The 27,532-nt window shown below is 39.0% G+C and overlaps 1 protein-coding gene across 3 annotated transcripts in view; it reads left to right on the top strand.

Annotated features, from left to right (window-relative positions):
* LOC131675541 (uncharacterized) overlaps window positions 1–26,202 on the top strand; it is a 459,806-nt gene extending 433,604 nt beyond the window's left edge. For 2 of the 3 annotated variants that reach the window (XM_058954555.1, XM_058954556.1), the window contains one exon: window positions 24,525–26,202. In XM_058954555.1, coding sequence (XP_058810538.1) covers window positions 24,525–25,723 — 1,199 coding nt within the window. In that variant the 3' untranslated portion in view covers window positions 25,724–26,202. The remainder of the gene's footprint in view (window positions 1–24,524) is intronic. The other variant, XM_058954557.1, reaches the window with a different exon arrangement.
* Window positions 26,203–27,532: the final 1,330 nt, after the last annotated feature.

The following is a 27,532-nucleotide window of genomic DNA, read 5'->3' as shown; positions in this document are numbered from 1 at the left end:
TATACGAATCTCGTCACTATTTTTGAACGATGAATTGGTGTAAGGTTGATGAGCGTGGATCTCGTAATGAGCCAAAGATTCATCGAAGACGACAGGTGACTGTATTTCGAGAATGTTCTCCATTGTTTCGTTGAAAGCAGCAGCAAAAAGAAAATATTAGGCAATTTATTTTCCACCTCGAACTACTCTTAACCCAAGACTTTTTAGGAACTTTATGCTTTGACGTGTTAAAGCTTTCGCTTTCCGATGACGATTGATGACTGGAGTTCGTCGTGTTGACGTTTTCAATTTCAGTCGACGACTGATGATGGGTTTGCATTTTTCAATGCTTATATAGTCCCTACCACTCTTTGAATCGTAAACAATTCCCATTATACGCTTTTGAGGTGTAATCTGATGGTTATGACTTCACCGCGAAAATTAATTAAATTTCCGTCTTGATCGACGATGCGTAATTGTAAATAATCTATAGACTTTTTCGTAACTGGAAGATAAATCACGCGAGAGGGAATTTCAATAATTTTATATCCAGGCGGTACTGCTGGAAAAAATTCGTGAATATCGTGAACGGTGTTTCCGTTCAAGTAAGCTCCAGCGGTTATATTACACTCGACTCTCACAGCGTTCACTCTGAGAATACTGACGGGAAGATCAGAGTTGTGAGAAACGTTTGCCTCTAATGTACGTTGTGAAAAACCCAACAATCGTCCGATAGAATTCTGCGGACGAAAATCGATAGGTTCGGAACACTTGATTGTACAATGTAAGGTGTTGTTGTTTGGTTTCATACTAAATATTATATTATTATTATTATCAGTACGGAGAGGCTGCACAGCTTTGCGAAGAAATTTATCAATGTCGTCGATCTCGTAGGTCCCGACAGGTATGTCGATAATTTGATTTGCGACGTAAAATTTATTATTATATACGTCGATATTAGGTATCGAGTTGAACGTTAGAAACTCGACTAAGCCCAACTTGTAATGTTTATGCTGTGATAGTTCGATTGGTGGGAAATAGTGCGCTTCCAACAGTGAAGAATTACGCGAGAGCGTCAGAGTTAACGAATCCTCCATGACTGTGTGAACATGACTACCGATATTTTCACGTTGCCTTTACTATTATACCCTCGCACAAAAATTGTAAGCAAAGATGACCGCATACGTGAGAATTGAAATCTTGATATCTTTTCGTATTATATTTGATCTCGATATCGCCAAGATACATCATTAAATCAATAGGTGGTATAAGATCTCCAAAGCTATCGAAATATGTGACGTTTTTTCCGATTTTGCGATAAGCCACCCAGTGCGTTCCTGTTCCTTCGACGCCGTCAAGATTGACTATAGCTGATTCGTGATAATATGGTCCAGAACTCGGTAAGTCATTTCTCATGAAGACTCCGCGAAAATTTGGTATACTCAAAACTTTTGCATACTTCATCAAGCCGGCATTTGTGAGGACTCTATCTGGTAAATTTATTTCGAACTTTTTTTTTTTTCAAACCTGATCCCAGATAAGGTTTGAGATAAAGTCCATAGCCTTTTTTATAAGGTTTGAGATACAGACCTTTTCCCAGAGTAATGGTCTCCATCGTTTTGTTGTGTCTCTTGTTCTCTTCCAATTGCTGTTTTGCAGACTTTGCATCGTTCACGGCTTTTGCTATTCCCGCGGCGCCACCAGCTAGAGAGCCAGTTGCACTCAAGCCTGCAAAAAGTGGTATGAGGAAGGGCAAAGCTCCACCCATCTTAGTTGATATTGGCAGAATTCGTGGAACATTGATGTTTGCTTTTCCATCAGCTTTTTTAACGGTTGTACGAGCTTTTTTCAAAGCAGAACCGATGACTTTGCGCGCACATTTACCCTTGGACCATTTGAATGTGGCCGCTTTGATCACGCTTTTCAAATTAACTAACTTTTTCGTTTTCTTGCGTCCTTTCGTCTTGGTTTTTTTTCTTCTCTTCGCGAGACCCATACCAAACTTTGATTTTAATTTCATGGCGTTAGATATAGCGTAAGCAGCTGCTTTCTCATCAAAACTAGAATCCTTAGCGAAGACTCTTTTGATCGCTTTTTCAGCTAAAATTTTGTCTGCGATATTTCTAGCCTGGATATTTTCTCGATTTTTCGAGTACGCTATATCGTGTTGCTTGCAAGCTGCGTCGAGAGGATTGATTCCTGGATCGCCGCGAGCTAAACGTGTCTGTAACTTAGTTCCTGGTCTGCAATATTGATAGCCTGGAATATGGAGTTCAAACGGAAGTTTATTAATGATATTATTGACGAATCCTCGTCCTTTCTTTGCTCTTTGACGTTTGCATATGATCATCCCTCGACCAAGTCCAACACACGACTAACGTTTTAAACTCTAAAAACAGGTATATATATAGCCATGTGGTCAGTTATCGTTCGAACTCTGTCTCGTGAGTATGAATTTCAAGAAACAAACTGTGAAACTTTTCGTAGAAAATTTTGACGTCATCGTGCGGGAGGATAAGCAACCAAAGCGTCACGGAGATTTACTGCCGAATAGCATCAGAGCTATTTTTTGTGGTCCGTCCAACTGTGGCAAGACCAACAGTCTTTTGGCGCTTATCACTCACCCCAATGGCGTTAGATTCGAAAATGTTTACGTGTACTCGAAATCGCTCGATCAGCCAAAGTATAAATTATTGGAAGAGATGTTAAAGCCGATAGACGGAGTGAAGTATTTTCCGTTCAAGGAGCACGAATCCGTGATCGATCCCGAGCATGCATTGCCTAATTCAATTATGATATTCGACGACATCGCCTGTGAGAAACAGGACAATGTACGCGCTTTCTTTTGTATGGGCAGACATAGGAGCGTCGACTGTTTCTATCTCTCGCAAACGTACGCGCGTATTCCTAAGCATCTCGTGAGAGATAACGTCAATTTATTGGCAATTTTTCGACAAGACGAAGCAAATATGAAACATATATACGACGATCATGTGAATTCAGATATGACTTACAATCAATTTAAAGAACTTTGTGAAAAATGCTGGTTGGATGATAAATATGGGTTTTTAGTGATCGACAAAGACAGAGCTATAAATTGTGGAAGATATCGAAAGGGCTTTGATTGTTTTGTTATAAATATATCACGATAGTAATGCGGTACACAGTCTCTCGATGATCGTCGAAGCGTTAACATGGCTGATCATCAAAGGGAAAAACATGTGCTTTCTCAACTCGTAAAAGCGCAAGACGCGATAAGACGAAAATATAGTTTATTGAAGCATAACCGAGAGTATACCGACGAAGTCTTGAATAAGAAATTCAAACCAATAGTCGATCCTCTTAAAGTCATAATAAGTGAGAAGGAACAAAAAAAAATCTTCCCCCCGAAACTCCCGTTACAGTTATTAAAAAGCCGAAATTTCTAAACAAAAAAAAATTAAAATACGAAATCAATTCGGCTGATAATGTCGACAAGTACGAAACCGCTCAGTCTAGTGGCGGAGATAGCGATGCTACTGTCACGCACAATACTACACAATTTTATAACAGTTTATCCGACGAACCGAGCGACGATGAGCATTTAGCTGGCGACAAGTACACGAATGCATTGGATAAAAGTGATTCGAATTTTGTGGACTTGATTTATGGAGTACGTAAAGAACGAAATGGATCATACACGCTTGTTAAATCTACGGTGATTTTTGACAAAGATAACGTAGACATCGATGATTTCAAGTATCCAAAAACACAGGGTTTGATGGAGTTACTGGTTGCAAAGCAACCTGATCAAAGTTTAATCACTTCCAATGATCTCAAGAGCTACAAAGAAATCTTGGAGATTTCTAATATTCATAGGAAGAAAAATAATCCAAACGAGGCTATACAAGCGCACAATAGTAATAAATTCAATAACATAATTGGTCCGTTATTTGGTTTGACTAAAAAAAATACAAAAGGAGGCGAGGGGCTGCTACAGACGACTGATACGTCTTTGCCTACCTACAAGATTGCTCAAAACAATACTTCTATGGATTACGTATACTGGGATGATCCGAATGAGCTCGTTGATCGTCTTCGATTGTTATTGGCTGAGCAATCAGCTGGTAACAATAATCACATCAACGAAATTCATTCGATAATCGAAGAATTACGCGAGGGTGGATATATATATATATATATATTAAGAGCACACCTATCGTTCGAGCATTATCAAAATGAACGTCGACGTATTCGGACGTAAATATAAAGAGCAAGGAGTTCACGGTCTTCGCTGTCCGCCCGGTATTGGGTTCAATCTCACGAGCGAGTACCATTACGATCTAGAGAATAAAAGATTGGAAAATCTTGCTCCTCCGCGGAAGGCTAAAGATGCTATAAATTGGGAAATTGCGGAAAACATTGTTCAGATGGCAATCAAATCTACGAGAGACGTGATCGCACGATTAAGGAGTGATCTTGAGGATTTGGATGCAATTATCAAAGAGGAATTACCACGAATAAAGTCAAGTGTTGAAAATTTAGAAAACAGTCGATTAGATGGAAGCGGTGGTGGAGGAGTTGCACAAACCAACCAGACGTAATTATCCAAGACGAAAGTACGACGTTCGAGGTATCGATGAGACGTGGCAAGCCGATTTCGTTGATATGCAGGCCTATTCTAGACAAAATCGCGGCTATAATTGGCTTCTCACGATAATTGATAATTTTTCCAAGCACGCGTGGACTGTGCCAGTGAAAAGGAAAACCGGTCGCGATGTGACAGCGGCCATGAAATCTATTTTAGCGAAAGGTAGACGGCCAAAGAATCTTCATACGGATAGAGGCAAGGAATTATACAATACAGATTTTCAAGCTCTCGTGAAAAAATATAATATCAATCTGTATTCTACCAATAGTTCGCTCAAAGCTTCGATATGCGAACGATTTAATCGCACGTTGAAGAACGCTATGTGGAAAAAGTTTAGTCTCCGTGGGAACTACAAATGGTTCGACGTACTACCAGAGCTCAGAGCTGCTTACAATAATCGCAAACACAAAACTATTGGTATAAAACCTATCCAAGTTACAGCGGCGAATCAAGCTCAAGTATTAAAAAAATTTATACAATACGTGGGAAGAAGAAAGCCAAAGTTCAAAGTTGGCGACAAAGTCAGAGTGAGCAAAGCGAAGCAAGTATTTGAAAAGGGATATACACCAAATTGGTCAACGGAAATATTTACAATTGTGCGCGTGGCACCAACAAATCCAACTACTTATCATTTGAAAGATTATCAAAATAAGCCTATCCTAGGTGGCTTCTACGAACAGGAACTTCAGAAAACCAAATATCCCGACATCTATCTAGTGGAAAAGGTTATTAAGAGGCGTGGTAATCGAGTTTTCGTAAAGTGGTTAGGATTTGATGATTCGCACAATAGTTGGATAAATAGAACCGTATTGTAGAGAAAAAAAAGAAAAACTATGTAGATTGAAGAATTAATAAATAAACACACACACATATTTTAATTTGAAAAAAAATATAAAGGAAGTTTATTCTTTTTTTTTTTTTTTTTTTTTTTTTTCTTGTTATGCGTACATTGATATACATATATTTATGCAGTTGTAAATTCTATACAACCATTACCCTTATGGCTGAGAAATAATTTAAGTTTATTAGCGTAATCCGACATATCGTTGTACAGCTTTTCATTCACGATCAGCGCACTCGATACCTTGTTTGGTAGAAACAGCTGAAACTCCTCGTTCACTTCGGCTACGATTTTTGCACCGTATCGTGTTTCAACTTGTTTGAGTCTGGTGATCATATACTTGGATTCTGTGTCCAATTCACGAATCTTCATAGTGGGTTTGAATTGATTACAAGCTAAATTATTCAGCTGCGCGAGATCCATCTGTAGAAAAAAACAATGATATTTAAACTCAGTCGACTTGAAACAAAACACACACACACAAAATCACAAATACCTCGTGTAATTTTTTTTATTTTTTTCTAATTTTATCGACGAACCGAGCTTCCAGTAACTTTCTTTTCCTCGGTGCAAGTTGACTAAGAATGAAATTCGAAGACTGCTACTCGCTACTCGTCGTCAACGTTGCTGGTAACTTTGTCTCGATGAGAATGAGCTGCGAAGCCTCGGGCGTCGATTGATATAACCCGTCCCCCACTCCGCTCTTTTTCGGCGACGGCGGCCGGCGGCTCGGCGGCGGCGGTCGGCGGCTCGACGGCGGCGGTTGGCGGCTCGATGGTGGCGGCGGCGGCGGCAGCAGCGACCGTTGGCTCGACTGCGATCATTCCCAACGCCTCTATCCGCCCCTCCCTCTCCACCAATGGAATGCCGTAATGGCCCCAAGGAAGCGTATCGGTGGTTCCGGGCAGCAAGAAGCGTTTATCGTCGTGCGCGCTGAGCGCGATCTTTGTTTGTCTCTCGCTGTACAATTGATGATGACGCGATCTGATGAACTTTTGCTGTCGGCTCAAAATCACATTTTCTCGGAGACATTTGACGTAGTCGGCGAACGTAATCGCGGTATTCAGCACCGAATTCTTGATCCCCTTTGCCTTCTTTATCGCGTCTCTATTCCGAACTCTCACGCTGTACATTTTGCTTCTGAGTCCCACGAACTCGAGCATGAGCATTCCGGCGTTCTCGTCCTTCATCTTGCCGACCACCTTTTTATTGGCTCTGGGAATCGCGAAGCGATTCGGCTCTGGAAAATCCGACGTATCGAATTCGCGAATATCACGACGCATGACCTCGTACATGTCTACATTGGTGATCTCGTACACGAGACTGTCCGTGTCGGTGTACAGAAGCTCGCAACGCTTCTCGCCAATGGCGGCACCGAGCATGTAGTCGTAGTGGAATCGATACACGAGCGTCTTGGACAAGTCGAGAACAGCGAGACCTATGTAAATGGGTTTTCTCACGGTGATTTCCGTACGCAACAGTTGAATCGCCACCAGTTCGTCGTCAAAAATGTCGCTACTGTGGAAATTTGGTCGAGCTATCAGAGCCTCGGCACCGTATCGCCCCTCCCACTTGTTCACCAACTTCACGTCGATGTGTTTCTTCTCGTTTTCCATGGTCTTGCCGTACACCGCATTGTTGAACAGTTTGTACAGCATTTTTTCGAATTCGTTTGCCGCTCGCTTACGCAACTCACTATTCAAATCGATGTACGTCTTGAGCCATGGGCTCTGCTTAAACTTTAAAACCCGATGTATCTTCGCGAGGTGCAAGCCATGCCCTATTGCTTGTTTTAGAGCTCTGTAGTGGATTACGTAACGTTCCTTATCATGGAGAGTCGTCATGAGCTTTTTCTGCTTGGATCCCGGAGCGGCTTTGTGCTCCGGACAAAATGGCATATCTCTGTGCGCATCGTGAATTTCTTCTGGATACTCCAAATCCACCTCGAGTATGTAACCGAAGGCTGAGTCATCGGGAATATCGAAGGAAAAGTTGGCGGCGGCATCAATGTCGCACCATTCGAAATCACCGAGTGGAAGTGTCTCGGTCATACTCCAACCGTAAAGGTTATTGACGTCAAAATACATCAAATATTTGTCATCTTTCTGTGGATCGTAGTTGTCGTCGTCGTCGTCCATGTATGGATTGTTCGCGACAGCGTACCTATTACAACACTGGCTAACTCCACCGCGAATGCCGCGCTCGACAAACATGAGCATGTCGATATCCGTCAAGAGCTCCAACCTTACACCCGTATACTTCAACATGGCGTCCCAACTCAATCCGGGCGTCGTATAGTAGTGGGCCGGATCCAAACGAGATGCCGTTCGACACTTGGCTCTAAAATTTTCAAAAACTTCGGCCAATAAGAGAATGTCCGTCTTGAGATACAAATCCGAATAGTTGCCGAGATCGGCGATGTCGAACGTTCTCCAAACATTCTCCGCGTGACTGTACTCCTCGTCGCTGATATCCGAATCGTACAGACTGCTGTAAAAATCTTGCTTTCGTGGAAGCGTCGTCGTCTCCTCGAGTTTTGTAAACGACGACACATAGTCATACGGAAATACACCTTTTCTCTTGAGTAGGGCAATCTGCGGCAGTGTGTATCCGTCATCTTGCTGAAAATGTCGCTCTAGAATATCGTGTTTTTCCAAGTACGACGATAGTTTGTCGAGCGAGGACGCCATAAATCGAAACGAATCGACGAAACGCAGGTTTATATCGGTACCTTCCACGTACTTCGTAAAAGATATGTATTTTTCCTTGGTTTGAGGAATGAGGCTCACTCGACCGGGAAATTCGTTCGCGATTTCCCGGATAAATAGATGCGCATCGTATCCGCTGAGATTGTGAAAAAAAACAGGTATAGTTCGCGATTCTTGATAAGCAATGTTACACGTGCTGTGAGCAGCTCCACGATACTTTCCCGTAAAGTGACAATGATCGCGAACTTTTCTGTCTTTTTTTTTTTTTCATTCTCGACAAAAGGCCTATTACATATATGACATAGCGTAGCACCAAGAAAGCTAAATGCCTCTTGAAACGTTAAATTTTCCATAGGCTGCGGACTTCTGTACAACTCTTGCAGATACTTGGCCAAATCGTGAAGATTGCGAACGAACCACTTGGTCGGACCAACGTCATCGACGGTTTTCTGTCTGTAGCTTCGATAACGCGAAAGAGAGTCATCGTAGCTACACTTGACGAAAAAGCCAACGCTGTACGGTTTGTGACGTTGATAGATCCGCTCATCGTTGGACACCGCTTCCAAGAGACTCTCAAAATCGGCGTACACGACGAACGGTACCGCGCACTCATTTTTAAAGTTTTCAAATTGTAAATATTTATCCTTGACACTGGGAAGCACAATTTTACACATATTCACATTTTTACAGTCGATCTCGTGCGTTTTCAATCTCTCTTCAGTTAGAAAATAGTGCAAGCAACGATCGCATATGTACGACTTACATTTGCGAAATGACAACTGTCGATACATCAATCGAGATAAGTCTTTAATCCAAACGTAGTGCACTTTGTATGGTATACCAGGACGTTCCATTTGCTGCTGCTGCTGCTGCTGCTTTTCGTTTACATCGATATAATAATTTTCCACTAGAAGAAGATTCACATGCCTGTCTTTTTTCTCATCGGTCAAATGTTGCGGCAACACAACGTAGGATCCATTATTCAAATTTAAAAAGTACACGTTCACTGAAACGTTGTTTTGCTTTTCAAATTTCACGACTTCTTTCGGGTGTACCGGAAATGATAGATTTTTGAAATTATATTTATCTTGATGAGCAGTATAGGCAGTGACACGGCATGCATTCCTTGCAACTGGATGTAACGCTGAAAAGATGGCCCATTTGAAGCATTCGTTGTCGTTGTTCTGCACGTTCACACAGGCTCTCTTACTTTTAATAGGCTTAGGCAATTCAACGTAAGAACCAGCTCTCATAGGATTGTACTTGGTGATATTTACTGTTAAGTTTAATATAACGCGAAGAGACCAGCCTGAATCTTGCTCTTGAAATTCTTCCGTGCTCTTACTGATTGGTTGTAAAACGTTTTCGACGAACCACTCGTCTATGTCTGTGGTTAGGTATATCGGCGCCATCTTCGTATTGAAATGCTTCACATCGAGCTTTTCATCGCAATTATTCTTTTCGACTGCATACTCGGCATCCAGTACGGCATTAACTTTTAAAGAACTATGTTTCTTCAAGATCTCCTTAATTTGAGCATGGAATAATGGTTTGGCATGCCTCAAAAACGCATTCAAATCCAGATGTTTCAGATTGGTTATCACACCAGTCTTTATTCTGCCTTTGAACGCACTATTGATGTCGTTCCAGTGAACTGTTGAGTCTTGAGCTGGATTAACGACAGCCGGTGTAGTGGTAGTAGTAGTAGTAGTAGTAGTAGTAGTAGTAGTAGTAGTAGTAGTAGTAGTAGTAGCAATCGATGAGGTAGCAATGGGGAGCTGCCAACAGCCTACTCTTGTATTCGTTTAGCAGATGTAAAACGCTTCTAATCGTGCACATAGCTGCCTGCAGCTTCTGTTTGCCAGACACGATCAATCTAGGCGAACGAGAAAGCTCATCGGCTTTGCGCAAAGCCGATGAACCCAGTGTCAACCATCTTTCGATGTATTCGACACTAGCATAACCTGCATTCGCTAGACGATGTGCGCGCAAGAGCAACAAAGCTGTGTTCTTGAAATACTCAGCCATGATGCTAGTTACTCAACTGAGCAGATTTGACAAATCCATCGCGTTATATTCATTACTCGTCAATGCTGATTGGTTGGAAAAAGTATAGAGGGGGGTGAACGATTGTGATTGATCGAAAAATTATAGTGAGGCATCAACAAGTGCAAGTTCAGTATAAAAAGACATTCATTCGTCTGTATTGACGCAGTCGTCGACGTCGATTCCTCAGTTACTACGATGGATTTTGTTGTAGACGTACAGGGCTTCAAAAATAGCTTAAACGAATTCGTATTCAAGGAGATTGCTGTTTGTCCTCTGGAAGAAGATCCAACTCCATCGGTGCTTCTGTTTAAATCACCTTACCCATGGGAGTGGTTATTAAAGAAAAATCAGTGTGAAAACCGGTGGTTAGCGAGAAATTTTCATGGTATTCCGTGGGAATCTGGCGATTTACCGTACGACGATCTTGGAAAAATAATCAAGAAAACACTTTTTGGAGCAACTATTTTTGTCAAAGGTCTTGAAAAAACAAAATGGCTGAGAAATTTGTTGACCAATACACAGTAAGTGTCTTTTCGTCGCGTATCATCTTAAAGAGAAAAAATGATATCTAATGATTTTTTTTACAGAACGACTGTGGTTAACGTTGAAGATTTGGGTTGTCCATCACTCAAGAATATTTCAAACGATAGCATTTCCGTATGCAGTAACCACAACGCATATCTATCAAATCCACCGTGTGCCTTTAAAAACGCGCTGGCTATCAGTAGATGGATGCTCGCTCGCAAAAGTCGTGATATGTAATTTGATTTTTTTATATCTAAGTTTGAAAAATAAATTTTAAACATTAACGTATCGATCAATCTTTGTTTTTACTCACTTATAATATATAAATTTTAGAAACAAAAAAAATATAACATTAAAATACAAAATTATTAAATTAAAAGAGAAAAAAAGTACACAAACATTTTTTAAAAATAATAGGAACTTTATTAAAACCAAACAAGAACAAATTTACGCAAAATAAGCACGAACGCGTTTGCTAATAGTTTGACGACATATTGGACAATCGTCAATTCTTGATGCAAATTCCATGCATACAGTGATATGTCCACAAGGTAAAAAAAGTACAGCGATCCTAGCATCCAAACATATCTTACATCTGGTAATTTCAAGTTGACGCAAAATATTGCCTATATCTCGCTGAGACTTTTCAACCCTTTCGCGAATTTTATTCATTTTTTCATTTTGTTTATCGATACTCTTCTTATAACCGCGTACAAATTCTTCGCAAACAGATACCATACCAACAGTTGCATTTGCTATGGTTTTCGAAGCACATTTCTCCGTCAAATGTAAATCGGAAAAAAGCTTTGTAACAAGACTCTCAATCGATGACGATAACGCAGGCTCGTCTGTACTCGAAGGTGGGCTAGTTGTTGCGCACGCTATTGCTGCCCGATACTCGAGCTTATACGGTCCACAAACATCTTTACTTTTTCTTCGAGGAGGAGGTACCGGTACGGGGCTCAATCCGATCGGCACATTGCCACAACTTCTGTTACGAATGAAAAGGCAGCCGCCATCCCAGCGCTTATGTTCCGTCATAGGGTCGTCACCTTCTTCCCAATGACAGACTTCCATACCACATTCAAAACAGCGTACTTGATCGATCTGCCCCGTATAATAAAAGCCGGCCGCAGCAAGATCTGCTGGTCGTACGTGTGCGCATGTCCATTGAGACGTGAAGCTATCCAGCCTCGCTTGCTCAAATCTGCACAAATAAAAAAATTTTAAAAAAATATATAAAGTGTGTTCTATAAACAATAAAACAAATAATTACCTATAGTCAATCTTGTTGGAGCTCATTGTAGAATGTTCGTATAACCTTTCTTCTTTCACACTATACACTAGTTCACTCTGGATGCGAATGCGACTGCTGATGAGATGCAGCTCATTTTTATAACGAACGATTGAGATTTCCCCTTCCATCCTCCATTAAAAAATTCCATACATGCCATACGTGCCATACATTCCATTCATTCCATACATGCCATACATTGCATAAAAAAATTCATTTAATTTTTATGAGTTATACATACACGTGTGCACGCGTAAAAATTTCATACATGCCATACGTGCCATACATTCCATTCATTCCATACATGCCATACATTGCATAAAAAAATTCATTTAATTTTTATGAGTTATACATACACGTGCGCACGCGTATGCGTATGTAAAGCATACAACTTGTGGGGAATTGACTCAACGGCCTATGCGAGTGACGTCATTTAAAACTGTCGCATATACGCACTGATTTTTAATAACGATATTTTAATTATTTTTAATTAAGAAGAAATTACTTGTCCTTTCTGTTGAATTTAATTGTTGACAATTTACATATAAATAATTAGTAACATTATTTATCGAATTTTTTTTCTCGTAATAATCTTTCGGTAATAGATACACAGGAGAATCGAACCTAGCCTCCTTAGCATCTATACGACAGTGCTCTACCGTCTGAGTCATTGTCGCTCTTTCTAAAGATAGTGCATACTAACTGTATATTATTTTATGATTTAGGAAAAAAATTATCATTTTTTTTTAGTATTATTTTGTACACTGAATTAAACGAACTATTTTTATTGTGTATATTTTTTAACTAATTAAAAAAATACTTACCTTATACTTACCTGCTCGTTTCGCTGAAAATGGGGGGGGGGGGGTAAGAATAAAGAAAAACACAAGGTTGAATTTATTCGTAATTTCAAATTGTTATTGTTTTAGTCCTTACCTTTGCGGCTACGATATATTTGCACATACGTTTGAATAGCACTGAAAAGTGCTGCTTTATAAAAAAAATAATATAAATTTTTTTTATTGAAAATTTAGCACTGAAAAGTGCTGTTTGAAATTGATCATGATATCGATTAACTGTCGGGATTGTACAGCTTCGTCAACTTGAAAAAAAAAAAGTGGCCCAGAAAAGGGCCGATCGTTCGTTCGCTGCAACTTGTCACTACCAACGGCTTGCCACCACCTACTCTTCGTCCGTTGCGTGAGAAATAAAGAGCATACGCGCTATCGCGATCCTATATTAATACACATTGGCGTCTCTTCTCCGCACTAATCACATTTTCATTAGCTACTCCCACCACTAATTATGATTGTCTTATGCGTGCGACAAAATCAGTGCTGTCGCGTAGTCTCGCATCCCTACTCCCAAATCTTCGACCAATGACCGAAACGCGGCTAGTGTTTCAAAAGATGAATAAAAATTCGAACGCCTTGCAACGATACGTCATTGTGATTTTTTTGTCGTGGAGTTAAGTGAAGTGTTTAGTCAAGTTTAGTTTAGTGTCAAGTTTAGTGAAGTAAAATGAGTGATGAACGGTTGGAAAATTTGTTTTCGTTGGACGATGCGTCGTGGCAAGACGCACTGAATGAAGCAATCGAGGCGTTGGGCAAGGACATAGATCTTTCCGAAGATGAAGTCTTCGGATTGATCGATTTACCGGTGCAAGAAGCAGCGGTGGACGAAGTCGTCGTCGAGCAGCCGCGAACACCTTCGCCGAGGAGGAGGAACGACGACGACGACATCCACGAAGCGGCAACCATTCGGATGCTGCTGACACCTCCACCTTCAATATTGTAAGTACATTTTGTTTCATTCTCTTTTACCCTCTCTCTCTCATTCTGTTTTTTATAATTAATACCATTATACTAATAACACAATTATATTTAAATTTTATTAATTTATTAATAAAATGGTATTAGTTATACATAAATTTTTTAAAAATAATAAGAGCATATATGTTCTTAAATTAAAAAAAGAGGTTCTGTTCTTTTTTTCTGTATACTAATAACACAATTTTATATCTAATAATATTGTATTAATAAATTGATAAAATTTTATATAGATAATTTATCAATTTATTAATGTAAAAGTATTATTCGTTATATAATATGTATGTACGTGTGTATATGAGAGAGAGAGTGAGTATATACTCCAATTTTAAATTTAACATTCTTTTCTCTCACATACTTAAAATTTCTTATTTTGCGATGTCCGGTTTTCGTCGTCGTAATCGCGTTATCGGCATAATATAAATACAAGTGTTTCCGATTACAGCAGGCATCGGACAGCGCCACTCGAATTACCGCCATCGTCTCCATGCTCCCGATCGTCTTCAACGGTGAATGTGTAAGTTGAATATTTATTATACAGATAGATATATGAAATGATTTTTTTCAAAATAAAGAATCTTTTTTTTTTTTTTTTGCAGGTCTGATGACGATGACGACGACGACGTGGAGATGGTCTGCGAGGTGATTGTCTCGCGTCGACCACCACCACCACCATCACGACGCGTGACATGCGTCGACCTGGTGACGCCTCGAGGAGCACCCGTGATCATCGACATCACAACGCCACAACAGCCGCTCTTGGTGAACTTAGTTTCACCACCAGAGATACAAGAGACGTCCTGCCGTCAACGAGAACAGGTATGATTCTTTTTTTCTCTTTTCTTTTTTTTTTTAATCGGTAGTAGTATGTTCTAAGTTTTTTTTCATTTTTTTGTTGCAGGTCGGCGATCACAACAACACCATGCCAGTATGCGAGGGCTGGGAGTGCGCACACTGCGCCGCTGGTCGCTGCAGTCGGCAGCCGCAGTGGGTGGAATCACCACCGCAGCGCGGCAGCAGGCGGCACGTCGATCGGAACGGGCCGGTCAGACAGGTGGTGCGAAGATTATTCACATCGAGGTCGTGCAGTCCCGAAGATTCCCCCGCTGTGCGCCAGCCTTCTCGGTCGCCGTCGCCAGCTCCGTTGAGGAGGCAGCCTTCTCGATCGCCCGCGGAATTACCCACAACGGCGCTCATGCAGAGTCTCCGCATCACGGGGAAAAAGCGCCTGCGCGTCACGGACGAAACCGTCGACGGCGCCCCGCGGTATAAAATTGCAAAATTTTTCACCGTTGACGACGACGACGACGCCGATGATAATGATGATGGCGAAAACTAAGCGTTAGTTTTTTTTATAAATTTTTATACATTTTTTTGTATTTTTTTGTAGATTTTTTATATTTTGTTATATAATAAATAATTATTAATAATAATATATCTTTTCTTATTTCAGCGATCAGACACACACACACACACACACACATACACATTGATAATATATCTATATAATAAATATCTATTTATAATATTTATTAAAATTTATTGTATTAGCGCTTGGGCCCTCCCCAGCAGCAGCAGCAGCAGCAGCAGCAGCCGCCGGCGCCGCCGCCCCCCCCCCACATATCAATCGCGTGTGTAGCCAGTATACACAATACGGTATGGCCCGTGGTAACAGTGGCTGTAGCTCTAGCGGTAGAGCATCGGCCTGCGGATCCGGAGGACGCGCGTTCGATCCCCGATCCGTCCGTTTTTTTTCAGATGAATCTAAAAATTTTTTACACGCGCGCGCGCGCGCACACACACACACACACACACACACACACACACACAATAAAACAATCAAAACGCGTAACACAGAACGCCCGCGCAGTGCATAGGAATCAAATCAGTGGGAGAGGGGAAAATGCAGAGAACGCACGCCACATCAGATCAAGCCACATCACTTCAACTCAGTAGGGGAGGGGGAGTGCGTAGAACGCACCGGTATACGCCACATCAGATCAACTCAGTAGGGGAGGGGGAGTGTGTAGAACGCACCGGTATAACTCAGTAGGAGGGGGGGGGTGAGTCGACAGCGCACGGGCCGATCAGCAGGGGGGGGGGGTGAGGTGAACATGCACACACCTCAACTCACACGCTTCAACTCAGTGAGCTGATACCCCTCTGAGTTGATGCCTCTCTAGTTTACCTACTATTATGTTTTCTATGTTTAGTAATTTATATACCTTTTTAAATGGGAGTATTTTCCTGTAAAACCAATGAGAAAAAAAATGTAGATGTAATAAGGAATAATACCGAACGAGAAATGAGAGACAAATTATGTATGAACGTTGAATGATGTATGTAAGAGCTCATGCCCGTGTAGTTTTCTTGCTGCCCACGCTTGTTCCCTAAACGTTAAGGAGCGCATTTTTCTGCATATCGTAGCCATTCTGATTCAAGAGGTACATGGTCTTCGAAGGATATTGGACTCCACAGAAAGCATATATCTTCTAGGTCTTGCGGATCACACGAAACTGAAAAAAGTAACGTAGAGTCTACCTTTAAGCCGGATAAAAAGGTGCATCAAAGCGAAAGTGAAGATACACGGAGTAGAGTTATTGTACCAGACTATACGCTGCAGCAGCGAAGAAAAGAGAGAGGAGAAATGTTGGTGCTGCATTCAACAGCATAACCGGAACGAAAAAAGGCAAGCGGATATTAGTGGTCAACGTTCTGCCTGAGCAAATTCTTTCTTGTTCTGACTATGTAATTCGAGTGTAACCACTCTGTATATTAAGTCTTCGTCATTAAATAGTTGTAAAAAAACCATTTTCTATGCATTCATAAATTTTCTCACCGCATCCCCCATAACAGTGGCTACATACTACATCACTATATGAATATATTTTGAAGGCCAATGAATTCGAATCCAGGGCCCATTTCACCCCATCTGGTTAGGTTCAAGGAAATTTGAATAATAAATTCCCAAAAAAGTTGTTTGATAGGTAACTGATATTTCTATGGTTTTGAAGTCCGGCATAATAACAGTTCTTATGTTACCTTAATTACAATTAGTGACACATTTAATATGGCGTAGATTGACTTTAGTCATACAATGCCTTTATAGAGATGATGGAATTCCGATATATTAATAAAGTTTCAGGATCTGAAAATTAAAGAACTAGATGTCACACTTTTTTTCTTTCGTAACGATCCGTTTTGTCTTTAAAATATCTAAGAAGTCTGTTTCAAAAGTATCCGACCTACGTTTACATCTTCGCGTGGAGAGACTCAGGTGACCTGTGGAGGGTACGAACATTACCAGCAACTCTTAACCTTCTCATCAGTAACCTGAGATACCGATAAAACGCGTTAGTTCCCGTGTAAAGTGTATTTGTTTACAACGACTTTTTTGCGTTCGTCGCAATTCGTTTACTGATAAAAACGGCATAATAAACTGAACGGTGAATTTGCATGAAATATGCTTTTATCTCAGTAAAAGTTGTGTGAAAACTATTGAATATATTGCAAAAGGCCTATAAAGATGGGTTTATAGGCAAAACACAAATAAAAGGGTGGTATAAGCGGTTCAAAAGTGTCCGCACATCTGTTAACAATGATCCTCGTTCTGGTTTGTTTTTTTTTTCGATTATCAAGTCATTGTGCACTACAGATATGCTCCTGCAGACTAAACAATCAACAAAGAGTATTACGTTGAAGTTTAGAAAAGATTGCCATATGTGATAAGGAAAAAACGACCACAACTTTGTGATGATGCGTCATCACACAAAATATATACTACCGGCACTTGCGGCAGAACAGCCACGACTGCATACACCCGCCCACGCATGTCCGGATCTCGCGAAGTATGACCCCCAGAAGTCTCCCTGACCGATTCACACGACCCTTACGCTCGCGTACAACCCCTCACGCACTCACGACCCGATCCGACACTCCCCCGGGAAGCTGGAAGCCCTTAAAGTTTCCAGCCGCGATCAGCTGATCGCAAGCCCCCGTTAACTAAGGCAGACCTAGTTAGACTAGAAGTAGGGGCGACCGAGCGCGTGAGAGCGAGCGAGACCGCCGACACTAGACCGATCGGACGCGAGTGAGGGGAATCGGTAAGACCAACGAGCAGTGGATAGAAGAGGATAGACAAGTGACGCTATTTGACCGGCCAATCGTTATCGGCTTAGGGGTGGTTGGGCTAATGAGTGAAAACCGACGCTATCTTCGCGACCAGTAGGCAAATTAGGCGCGAAGAACCGACCAATAAACAAATTGCGCGGGCAAAAAGTATCGATATAGACGGCGCTGAGACCCGGCTTAGCAACAAGCCGACCAATCAACAATAACTAAGGGGAAGTAAGATAGGAGAAGCGGCGCGTCGCCGAAAAACGGCGCGCCAGTACCCGTCCAGCCCTGGAGTCAACCAGTCGAGCGGACGCCCGGGCGCGAGTACCGAAAGCGAGAAGGAGCGAGTAGAATAGCGAGAAGAAGTGAGCGAATAGTGAGAGAAATAAAGAATAGTGAAAGAAGCAGAATAGTGATAGAAGCAGAATAGTGATAGAAGTAGACTAGTGAAAGAAGCAGAATAGTGAAAGAAGCAGAATAGTGATAGAAGCAGAATAGTGACAGAAGCAGAATAGTGATAGAAGCATAAGTAGCAATAGAAGCGGAAAGTAGTGATAGAAACAGAAAACAGGAATAGAGCATTAAAGCAGCGACAGTAGTAATAACGGCAACGCAGACAGCACTAGTAGCGGCCGCTACAGCGGCCTTGGCGGCTGTAGCCGTGACAGTAATTACCCGAAAAATTGACAGGAGTAAGTACATTTTCCTACTACTGATTTTTGCATGACCGACGATCGCGAGATTGCCGCGCATTGCCGACCGCCGCGTTTCGGGAGTGTCGTACGACCTTCGCGCGTCCGATGATGCTTATTGCCGACCCCTTTTGAGCATCTTTTGTCGAGCCGTAGTAGCGGTCATTGTCTGCAAGACGAAGTTATCGCGTGATTACCGAACGCCCGCGGTACGGGAGTGCCGTATGACCTTCGCGCGCATTACGCCTCGCGATCATGTATGTTTGCCGTTGTCTCTCCGAGCTTTTCCTTTGTTGCGTCGTTTCATTGTCCCGTATCTGAAAGACGAAATCGCCGCATGACTGCCGAATGTCCGCGCGCGGGTATGCCGTATGACCTTCGCGCGCCCGTTGCCGTTGCTGTGCATGTTTTCGCCACCGACCTTCCGAGCATCGTCTTGTGCGTCGTTGCACTGTTGTCATCCGAGAAACGAGTTTCCTAAGAGTGCGCATCTACGAATTCCTTTTCCGAGTCGATCGAAAACATTACGCGAGTCGTGCTAGACCTTCGCTTGACCGGCAAAGTTCGGATATACATAGTCGTCTTTATTTTGTTCGCGATCGTCGCTACAAAGTGCCAACAACACCGCGAGCAGTAACTGACCTTCGCGCGACCGACCGGATTCCTACGCGTATTTACCTCGAACGAGCTGGAATTATCGCCGCGAATAAACAAATCGACATTGCTTGACCGTGTCCGAAACCCGAAATTATTTATCCGAGCTATTGTCTGCCTAGATCGACTTCGCGTCGTAGTACGCCACTCGCGTCCCCCAGTAACCTAGACCAGGCTGACCATCGCGAGGGATAGATCACTGGGGTTGACCTGGGAAGTTTTGGCATAATAAAGTTGAGTTACCCTTAAATCTGATTTGTTATTGACTGCACCCACTTGATCGCCTTATCCCCCGTAGCTTTCCCGATCGGTCTGAGATCGGTAGGCGCGTACGCGAATAATCTGATTGTCACCTAGCCGATAGCCGCCGTCGCGGGAACCACGCTACCAGTCCACGGAAGAAGCTATCTCCCAAGCTACTAGCCCGTCAGTCGGGGCACCCCTGTGACGCCCCCCTCGATGTACCCGCTTCTGGATTGAGAGCCGCCATGCCCCGAACTACACCTAGCTAGCCGAACGAGCCGCAGCCGTGGGTGGCCTTGTAAACCACCCGTTGCCCCCCTCCCCCCCTTTCGCTCGATGCGCCTCCCCGTTTCAGACTCGAACGAATTCGTGGCCTAGGACTTCGCGCTCCCACTTCATCCTTCACAGGTGATAGCCGGCCACGCGCAGAGCACCGACGGCGACGAGGAGGGAGGCAGCGGGGAAACCACCCGACCCTCACAGCGACCAGCAGGACCACGCCGAACCAGCCAACGCTGCAGCGCTACCTGCTCTCCTAACGCGAGAGCACGGTAGCTGGCGCCCAACGAAATAAATAAAAGCTGCATACGTTGTCTCGGCTGACTGCGCGCCGCTGGCGACAGTGCGAGACCGGAGAAATACCTGTCAATTATTTTTCCCCTCCCTCTCCCCCGTCGCAACTTTTAGAAACTGGTGACTGGCTTCTTCATCACAACAATGCTTCAGCGCACACCTCAAACTTTGTGCTGCAGAATTTATTGAAACACAGTATTGCGCAGCTCTACCAGCCTCCATACAATCCCGATATAACTTCCTACGATTTTTTGCTCTTTCCTCAATTGAAAATGCCGATTCGATAATAAAGAAACTGTTGAAACTATGTAATGCGATGAATGCACCAAAGGCGAGTCCAAAGTCTGACTTTCAAGAATGCACTAATAAGTGGAAACATCGATATGAGCGTCTTATTCAATCAAATAGGGACTACATTGAAGGATGCCACCCCCCCTGGATAACATAGATTAAATCAAGTACCGAAAAATCGAGGTAGGTTGGATTCTTTAGGGACAGACCTCCTAGAAAATAGATTTCATCTATTATTTTACATTTCTGGATCATTAAAATTTTCTGAAATATGTGAACTTGAAAAAGTGTGCTATTATATTAACATACCACCTTTCTTGGTATTCTACTTCTTTGATATCTTGATGCAATAGTTGACCTCGTTCTTCATTGTATCTCCAACGATACTGAAAAGCAATTATGATGGAATTCTAGAAAATGTAACTTTAAATACATTAAACAATTTAACTCTATAAATTCTTTAATCAACGAAAGATTTATTGAAATACTTTGAAATTTTTCAATAAATATTCTTCGAAAGTTTCGTAATTTTCACTCTACTAATTTTCCAAGAAATATTCTTAATATTTTTTTAAAACTTGACTATGCATCAATTTCTGCCAAGTTTATTTATTAATTTATTTACTTATTTATTTTTATTTATTTTTTTTTTTGACGAATTTTTTATCTCAGTAGACAGTACGGATTTGTGGACCATCAAAAATGTCTTTTTTTTAGTTTAGTATTGCTTATGTCCAGAAATTTCTCTAAAATCAAAATATGGGAAGGATTTATTAAAGGATCACGGATCTGATCCCTGGGTAAAAAATGGTCCACCTGGATCACTCTTTTTATGCATAGTTATTCTTTTTATCTCTACTATTCAAAAACTAAAAAGAATATAAGGTTTTTCGTAAAGCCTGAATACTGTTCTACAGTCAAAGTTAAAATATAAAATTATCAAGTGGTGTTCCACATAATTAATTTTCTATGGTACTATCTCCAAATTCTTGTTTTCTCCAACTTTATTTACTGAGCTATCGAAATACGTGCAAACGAATTTCCATTGTACAGAAGAACAGCTTTCAGATCTACCCAAAGTGTCAATAAATAGTCTCAACTCTTTGTCTTCATAAATATTAAGGATAATATTTTACATATTATATATATCATAATATCAGGCTTAATATTATTAGATGCAATATTATATTATAAATATTAGGTATAATATTTATCCTAGTAAATATCATGCAATTTCTTCATCAACTCTTTCATGTCTATACAGTTGTTAAAATTTGAAGGCACTCCTAATTCCGCTTTATGTCATTTTTTATTTTTAAGCTTTACACTATCTTGGATTTTTTGATTTTCTAGTATATGTTTTCAGTGTTTGCTCTACTCAAAAGAGGTATTCATGCAATCAAAAAACGTTGACCTGATATAGATGGGATTCATAAGAAATTTTAGTTTAAAAAATTGTGTTTCATAAAACAATGAAAATGCAGCAATTTCGTTATTCTACAAACACTTTAAAAATTTGCTATCATTATGCCTCAACATAATTTTTTTAAAAATTTTTTTAAATTTTTCTTAACATAATGTCTAAATTAATCTTTTGTTAACTTAATTTTCTTAACGCCATGTCTAAATTAAACTTTTGTGTTTAGCTGACAAAAATTTCAAATGACTAGGTACGAAAATATTCAACCACATATTCAAATGTATAATTTTCAGCATTTTATAATCACTGATTTTTAGTAATTAAGGTTATTTTTTCCATACATACTATATTGTTATTTTTATTGTACTTTCAAAAATTACATACATGTAGAACGATGCAGAAGTATACTATGCACCTTCATGTATTAGTTTCGGTTTCTATACTAATGACTATGTAGACCTTCTTCCTCTACCATTTTTTTAAATGATTCAGGGGGAGAAAATTTTATACGTAATATGACTGGAACTACAATTTAAGATGGAATCCAAACCATCGGATTAACGGTAACAAATATGCGAAAATTTCATTTCTAAAAATTTTCACATGCCCGAAGTTCAAACCTATAACCTCTTGTACAAAAGCCTGTGCTCTTATTCACTGAGCCACTGTAACTCCTGTAATTTATTTCGAAAATAAAAGCATTTGAGATTAAGATGAACCCAAAGAATTATCTTAATATTTTAAAAATAGTTTAACCCTATTGAAAAAAGAAACGTCACTTTTCTCTAGTTTATTAAAATATAATGAGAAAAACATGTTTTTTTAATTTATAGTGGTTTCATTTTTAAGCTCACAACAAGCCTTCATTCTTCAGGTATACGTAGTTTGTGGTTTGAATATTTTCGTTCATAGCTGTATACATATACAAAGATAAAGAAAAATCGTTAACATTTTGTAAATTTGTAAAATAGTTAATAAATGAATTTAACCTAATATTTATAAGGATGAAGAGTCAAAACCATTTATTAACTTTTTAAAATGACTTGAAAGCCTATTCTGCACAATAAAAATATGTTTGCACATATTTTGATAGCTCAGTAAATAAAGTTGAGGGATACAAAAATTTGGAGATAGTACTGTAGAATAGTAGATTATGTGTCTAAGCCGAGAAAGTATCGGTAAGTTCATAGCACGTGAGAATTTACAACCGAGGCGTAGTCGAGGATATCAAACAAGTACTGTAGGCTTACCAATTTTCTAGCCATGGTGCGTACATAATTCTTTCACCTAGCGAGGTCGTAATTAGCATGTTACTAACCTAATCACAGACGGAAAAATACTACTTTTAAGCCACTGGGTAAAAAATTAATTATGCGGAACACTAATTGAAAGTATACGGAGATCTTAAAATTTCAACCCTGTTCTTAGGATATCAGTCAGGCTTTATGAAATATCCTTATTTCTTATATCTTTGAAATAGTATAGATAGGAAGAATCACTATGCATAGAAAGAGTGACCAAGGAAAACAAATTTCTATTCAGAATTAAAAAATATCCATGACCCTTTAATAAATCCTTCACATATTTTTATTTCATCCGTACATATCAAACTTCGTTTTAAGAAGCCATTCATTGAAGCTCTGAATAAAGAGATTCTATGTTTTTAATATCGAAGAGAGAAATTTCTAGGCATAAGCGATATTAAATTAAAATGTAGTAATTTTAATGGTCCATAAGTTTGTGCTTTATTTTAAGATGAAAAATTTATTACAAAAATGAATCCTACAGAGAATGCTGTATAGTCAATTTAAATAAAAAAATCGCAGAGTGTTCTTGAAAAATCAGTAGAGTGAAGATTACGAAACTTTGGTTGAAGATTTATTAGAAAACATGAAAGAGTTGGATTATTTAATGCATTTAAAGTTGCAATATCTAAATTTCCATCCTAATTACTTTCCAGAAAACCTCGGAGACTACAAAGATAAACAAAGTAAACGGTTTCATCAAAATATCAAAGATTGGGAACACTGGTATCAAGAAATGTGGGATGTGAATGAGATGGCAAATTTTTATTGGATGCTTAAGAAAGAAAAATAGTCAAAAACATAGAAGAAGAAAAGAAATCTGTTGTATATATCTTTTGAAAACTGCCTTTAATCCTGACCCCGGATTCGGACTCGGCGTGTCAAAATACATAAGGATATAGGTATGTCACTTTTGATAAGACGACTTTTTTGTGTGCCAGTTACGATTTTTACATAATCAAATAACCCTATTAGTTTGTACTAGCATCTTTTAGTACGAAATGCTTTGTCAGTACAATTATATTGACAAAACATTTTGTACCAAATGATACTGAAATAAAATTATGTATATTGCTCATCCATATTTCTGAAGCTTGTAGCTTTTCTATTTTTACACCAAACAAAACTTGCTTCTGTATAAATAAAACTACTCAATACAATCTCTGTCTAGAAATGAAGCTTATAATCATAAATTTATTCCACAAAGAAGGTTTAAAATTGTATTGACTTATTATTTATACCATATAAAATTTTATTTCAAATGATACCCTAAGTCCAGTTGATGAATAATTATTATACTGTTCATAAAATAATATTGATAATATTTTCTGAATGAATATTGTCAAAAATGTTATTATCGTGCTTTTTTGTTCCAGCTATCACAGCAATACCAAAAATAGTTTGTGAAACCATCCATGCCCTAGAATTACATGATGAAACACCATCATGGAAAATTATGGACAATAAGGGCCGCGTCACTGTGGTCCTGCATTGGGATCAGCGCTCATCTTCAACACAGATGCAGCCTAAAATTTCTGAAACTGGGCAAACGTCCAAATACTCGCCGGCGAAGAAAAATGACTCAAATTTAAATCACCGGTCATCATTAATCATTCAAACAAGTCTAGATAAATTAAATTATAATAATAAATCACCAACTTGTTCCGATATTATCGGATTAGGGACACGGTATAATAGCCCACAAATAACTGTGATAAACCATGATGATGTGGTGCAACGGAGCTTCGTTAGTCAAAGTAACAGTTCCTATGGCGCAGTAAATCAGCATGGTCACTTAGTTAAGCAGGGTACTGGCTCCTTCGATAGCACAACTATTCATATCCATACTGCCGAATGTTCAAGTCATATTCATCAACCGATAACACGAAATGGAAGTCCTATAAATAGTATTGATAACAGCCAAGGTCCGGAATGTGACTTTCATTGTTGTGCATTACATGAAGAAGGTAGACGTATTGCTGTCCATAAATCCGTAGCAACATCACCAATTCAAGATCCACAATTACATGGTATACAACAAATTATACAAAATTCTTCACCACAGCCAATAAGCTCATTGTCAGATGGTACGCGTCGACAAGGTATAACAAAAGGTCATGTTCGTTTTTGTGATACAACTACTGGAGATCATTTACAATCACAAATCTTAACGGAACATTATTCACAACATCACGAGCAGCATGAAAGTTCCGAGTCTGAAACCGAAAATACAATCATTGAAGATGAAGTCATAACATCTGAAAAATTTTTATTATTAATTGATCAACTAACAGTAGATCAAAAACATCATCTTAGTATTAAAGATATAGGTATTATTCTCGAACGACTGAATTCAAAAATTCTTGATGTTGAAAAACTTGACCGTGAAAGCGAAAGTGATGAATGTTATAACTGGACTATCAAAGCTATTATCAGAGGTGATATGTTACGTGAGCTTGGAGTAATTTATAATGGTAATTACTATGCAATATCTGAACATCCTGGATACAAAGAAGAATCTGAAGATAATAACGATGAAAATGATGATGATGATGAAGTAGAAAACAGACTTTAATACTACAATACTGTTGTTCTATTCATTTCAGTAAACATCTGGTCACTGCCATTGTTGAAACTAATTTTACACTCCTTTAACACGTTTTCAATCGACAAACTATATATATAAGCACACTGTTCAGTCACACAAAAGTATTGTTAATAAAAGTTTGAAGATTTAAACATTTATGAAAAATTCAAGCAATGAATATTGCTTATCATGTCCATTTCAGACAGCAAAAAGTTTCTGAAATGATTATCAAATTAGATAATAGTATTTCGCGAAAAATAGAAAGATAAAATAATTATTGAATTTCTTATTAAAACTAATAAATATTTATAAACTACATATCATTTTACTTGAATTGGAAAGACATAAGCTACCTTCATAAATTTATCACATTTATTTATAATAATATACATCATATATTTCATAAAAATAAAAAATCTGTTCACTGGATTTCTATTAATGTCTTCATCGAAAATTCTAGTTTAAACATATAGAAACTGCAGGTTATTCAAATATTTATAATATAAAATATGTGACTACTATAAAAAAACCCACACATTATAAATGAATTATTATCTACATGATTTATGTACTTCGATTTGACTGTTACGATCAGTTAGAGGTATAGGTAATCCAGTTTGTTAAAAAATGGTATAAATATTGTTTGTATAGTAGGCAAAAATTATGATGAGTAAAGTCAAAAATTTTTTTGACCGCTGTTCTTACCTTCAATAGTTTTCACCTATAAGTGCCCATGTGTAAGTCTCCGATCTTTCTGAAATTTTATACATATCTTTAATATCAAACAATAATAGATACAATTTTTTTTTTCGGCGGAGTTTTCTTTTTAAACTTGGAAATAGCTATTTAACGTTTATGTTTATATAGCGTATTACATACGTACACATAATTTAGATTCTGTTGATATGCAAAAGTCAAATTTTTTGGGCCTCAGAATCGATTTTTCACATCCCTTTCATTCTATTCAACTATATTCAGATCACTTCAAGGCAAAACCTGAGTTAAGTGTTTAACCAATCCCAAATTTTGCATGATCTGATCAGGTCCAAAAAGTAAGGATCTGCATTTACTGAACGGTGAACAATTGGAAATATTTAGAAAAGTATAAAAGAAAAGTATGTTGCTAATTCAAAGTTTTTATTTTTAGTAAAAATCATTAAAATAACCTGTATCCTATCAACTAATAATCTATACCTACTGAAGAAACATACAAATCTAAATTCTTCGTAATATAACGTACAATACTACACAATACGTATTTACAATAATATAACATGAACAAATTAACTTACTTTCGTATTATTGAATTACATTACTATGCATCTTTTACAGTAATGAACAATATGATATTTTTAGTGTCATAAAAATATTGAATGCACAGAAAATTCAAGCATCAAGCAAATCTGATGTTGCTACTTGATTACAGTAACTGCAATGTAAATTATAATAATAAAAACAAAATCTACTAGAATAGGTTGGATTTTCTGGCTTTTCTATGATATAATCTTTTCAATATAGCTTTCTATCAAGCATGTTTGAATAAATTTATGAAACATGGCGATGAAAATTAATTATGAGTCAATGTCTAAATTTTCAAGCTGTTATTTCACAAATGCAAATTGATCTCGTATTGTTAAAAAATAATTATACAAGAAAAATATTTAAGAAAGTTATTTCATAATCCGAATTCATAAAAATCAAGTGATTGAATGAAACGAGTTGTACGAGCAAAAATTATCATAACTTTCCCTTTCTCATCATTTTAATTCATTTTATTAAATTTACTCTTTTTAGGTC

The sequence above is a fragment of the Phymastichus coffea genome, unplaced genomic scaffold (genome assembly GCF_024137745.1).
Source record: "Phymastichus coffea isolate CEN01 unplaced genomic scaffold, Cenicafe_Pcof_1.1 PCOF00025, whole genome shotgun sequence".
NCBI lineage: Eukaryota > Metazoa > Arthropoda > Insecta > Hymenoptera > Eulophidae > Phymastichus > Phymastichus coffea.
Note: the sequence above shows the minus strand (reverse complement) of the source record. Positions and strands in the feature narration are given on the sequence as shown.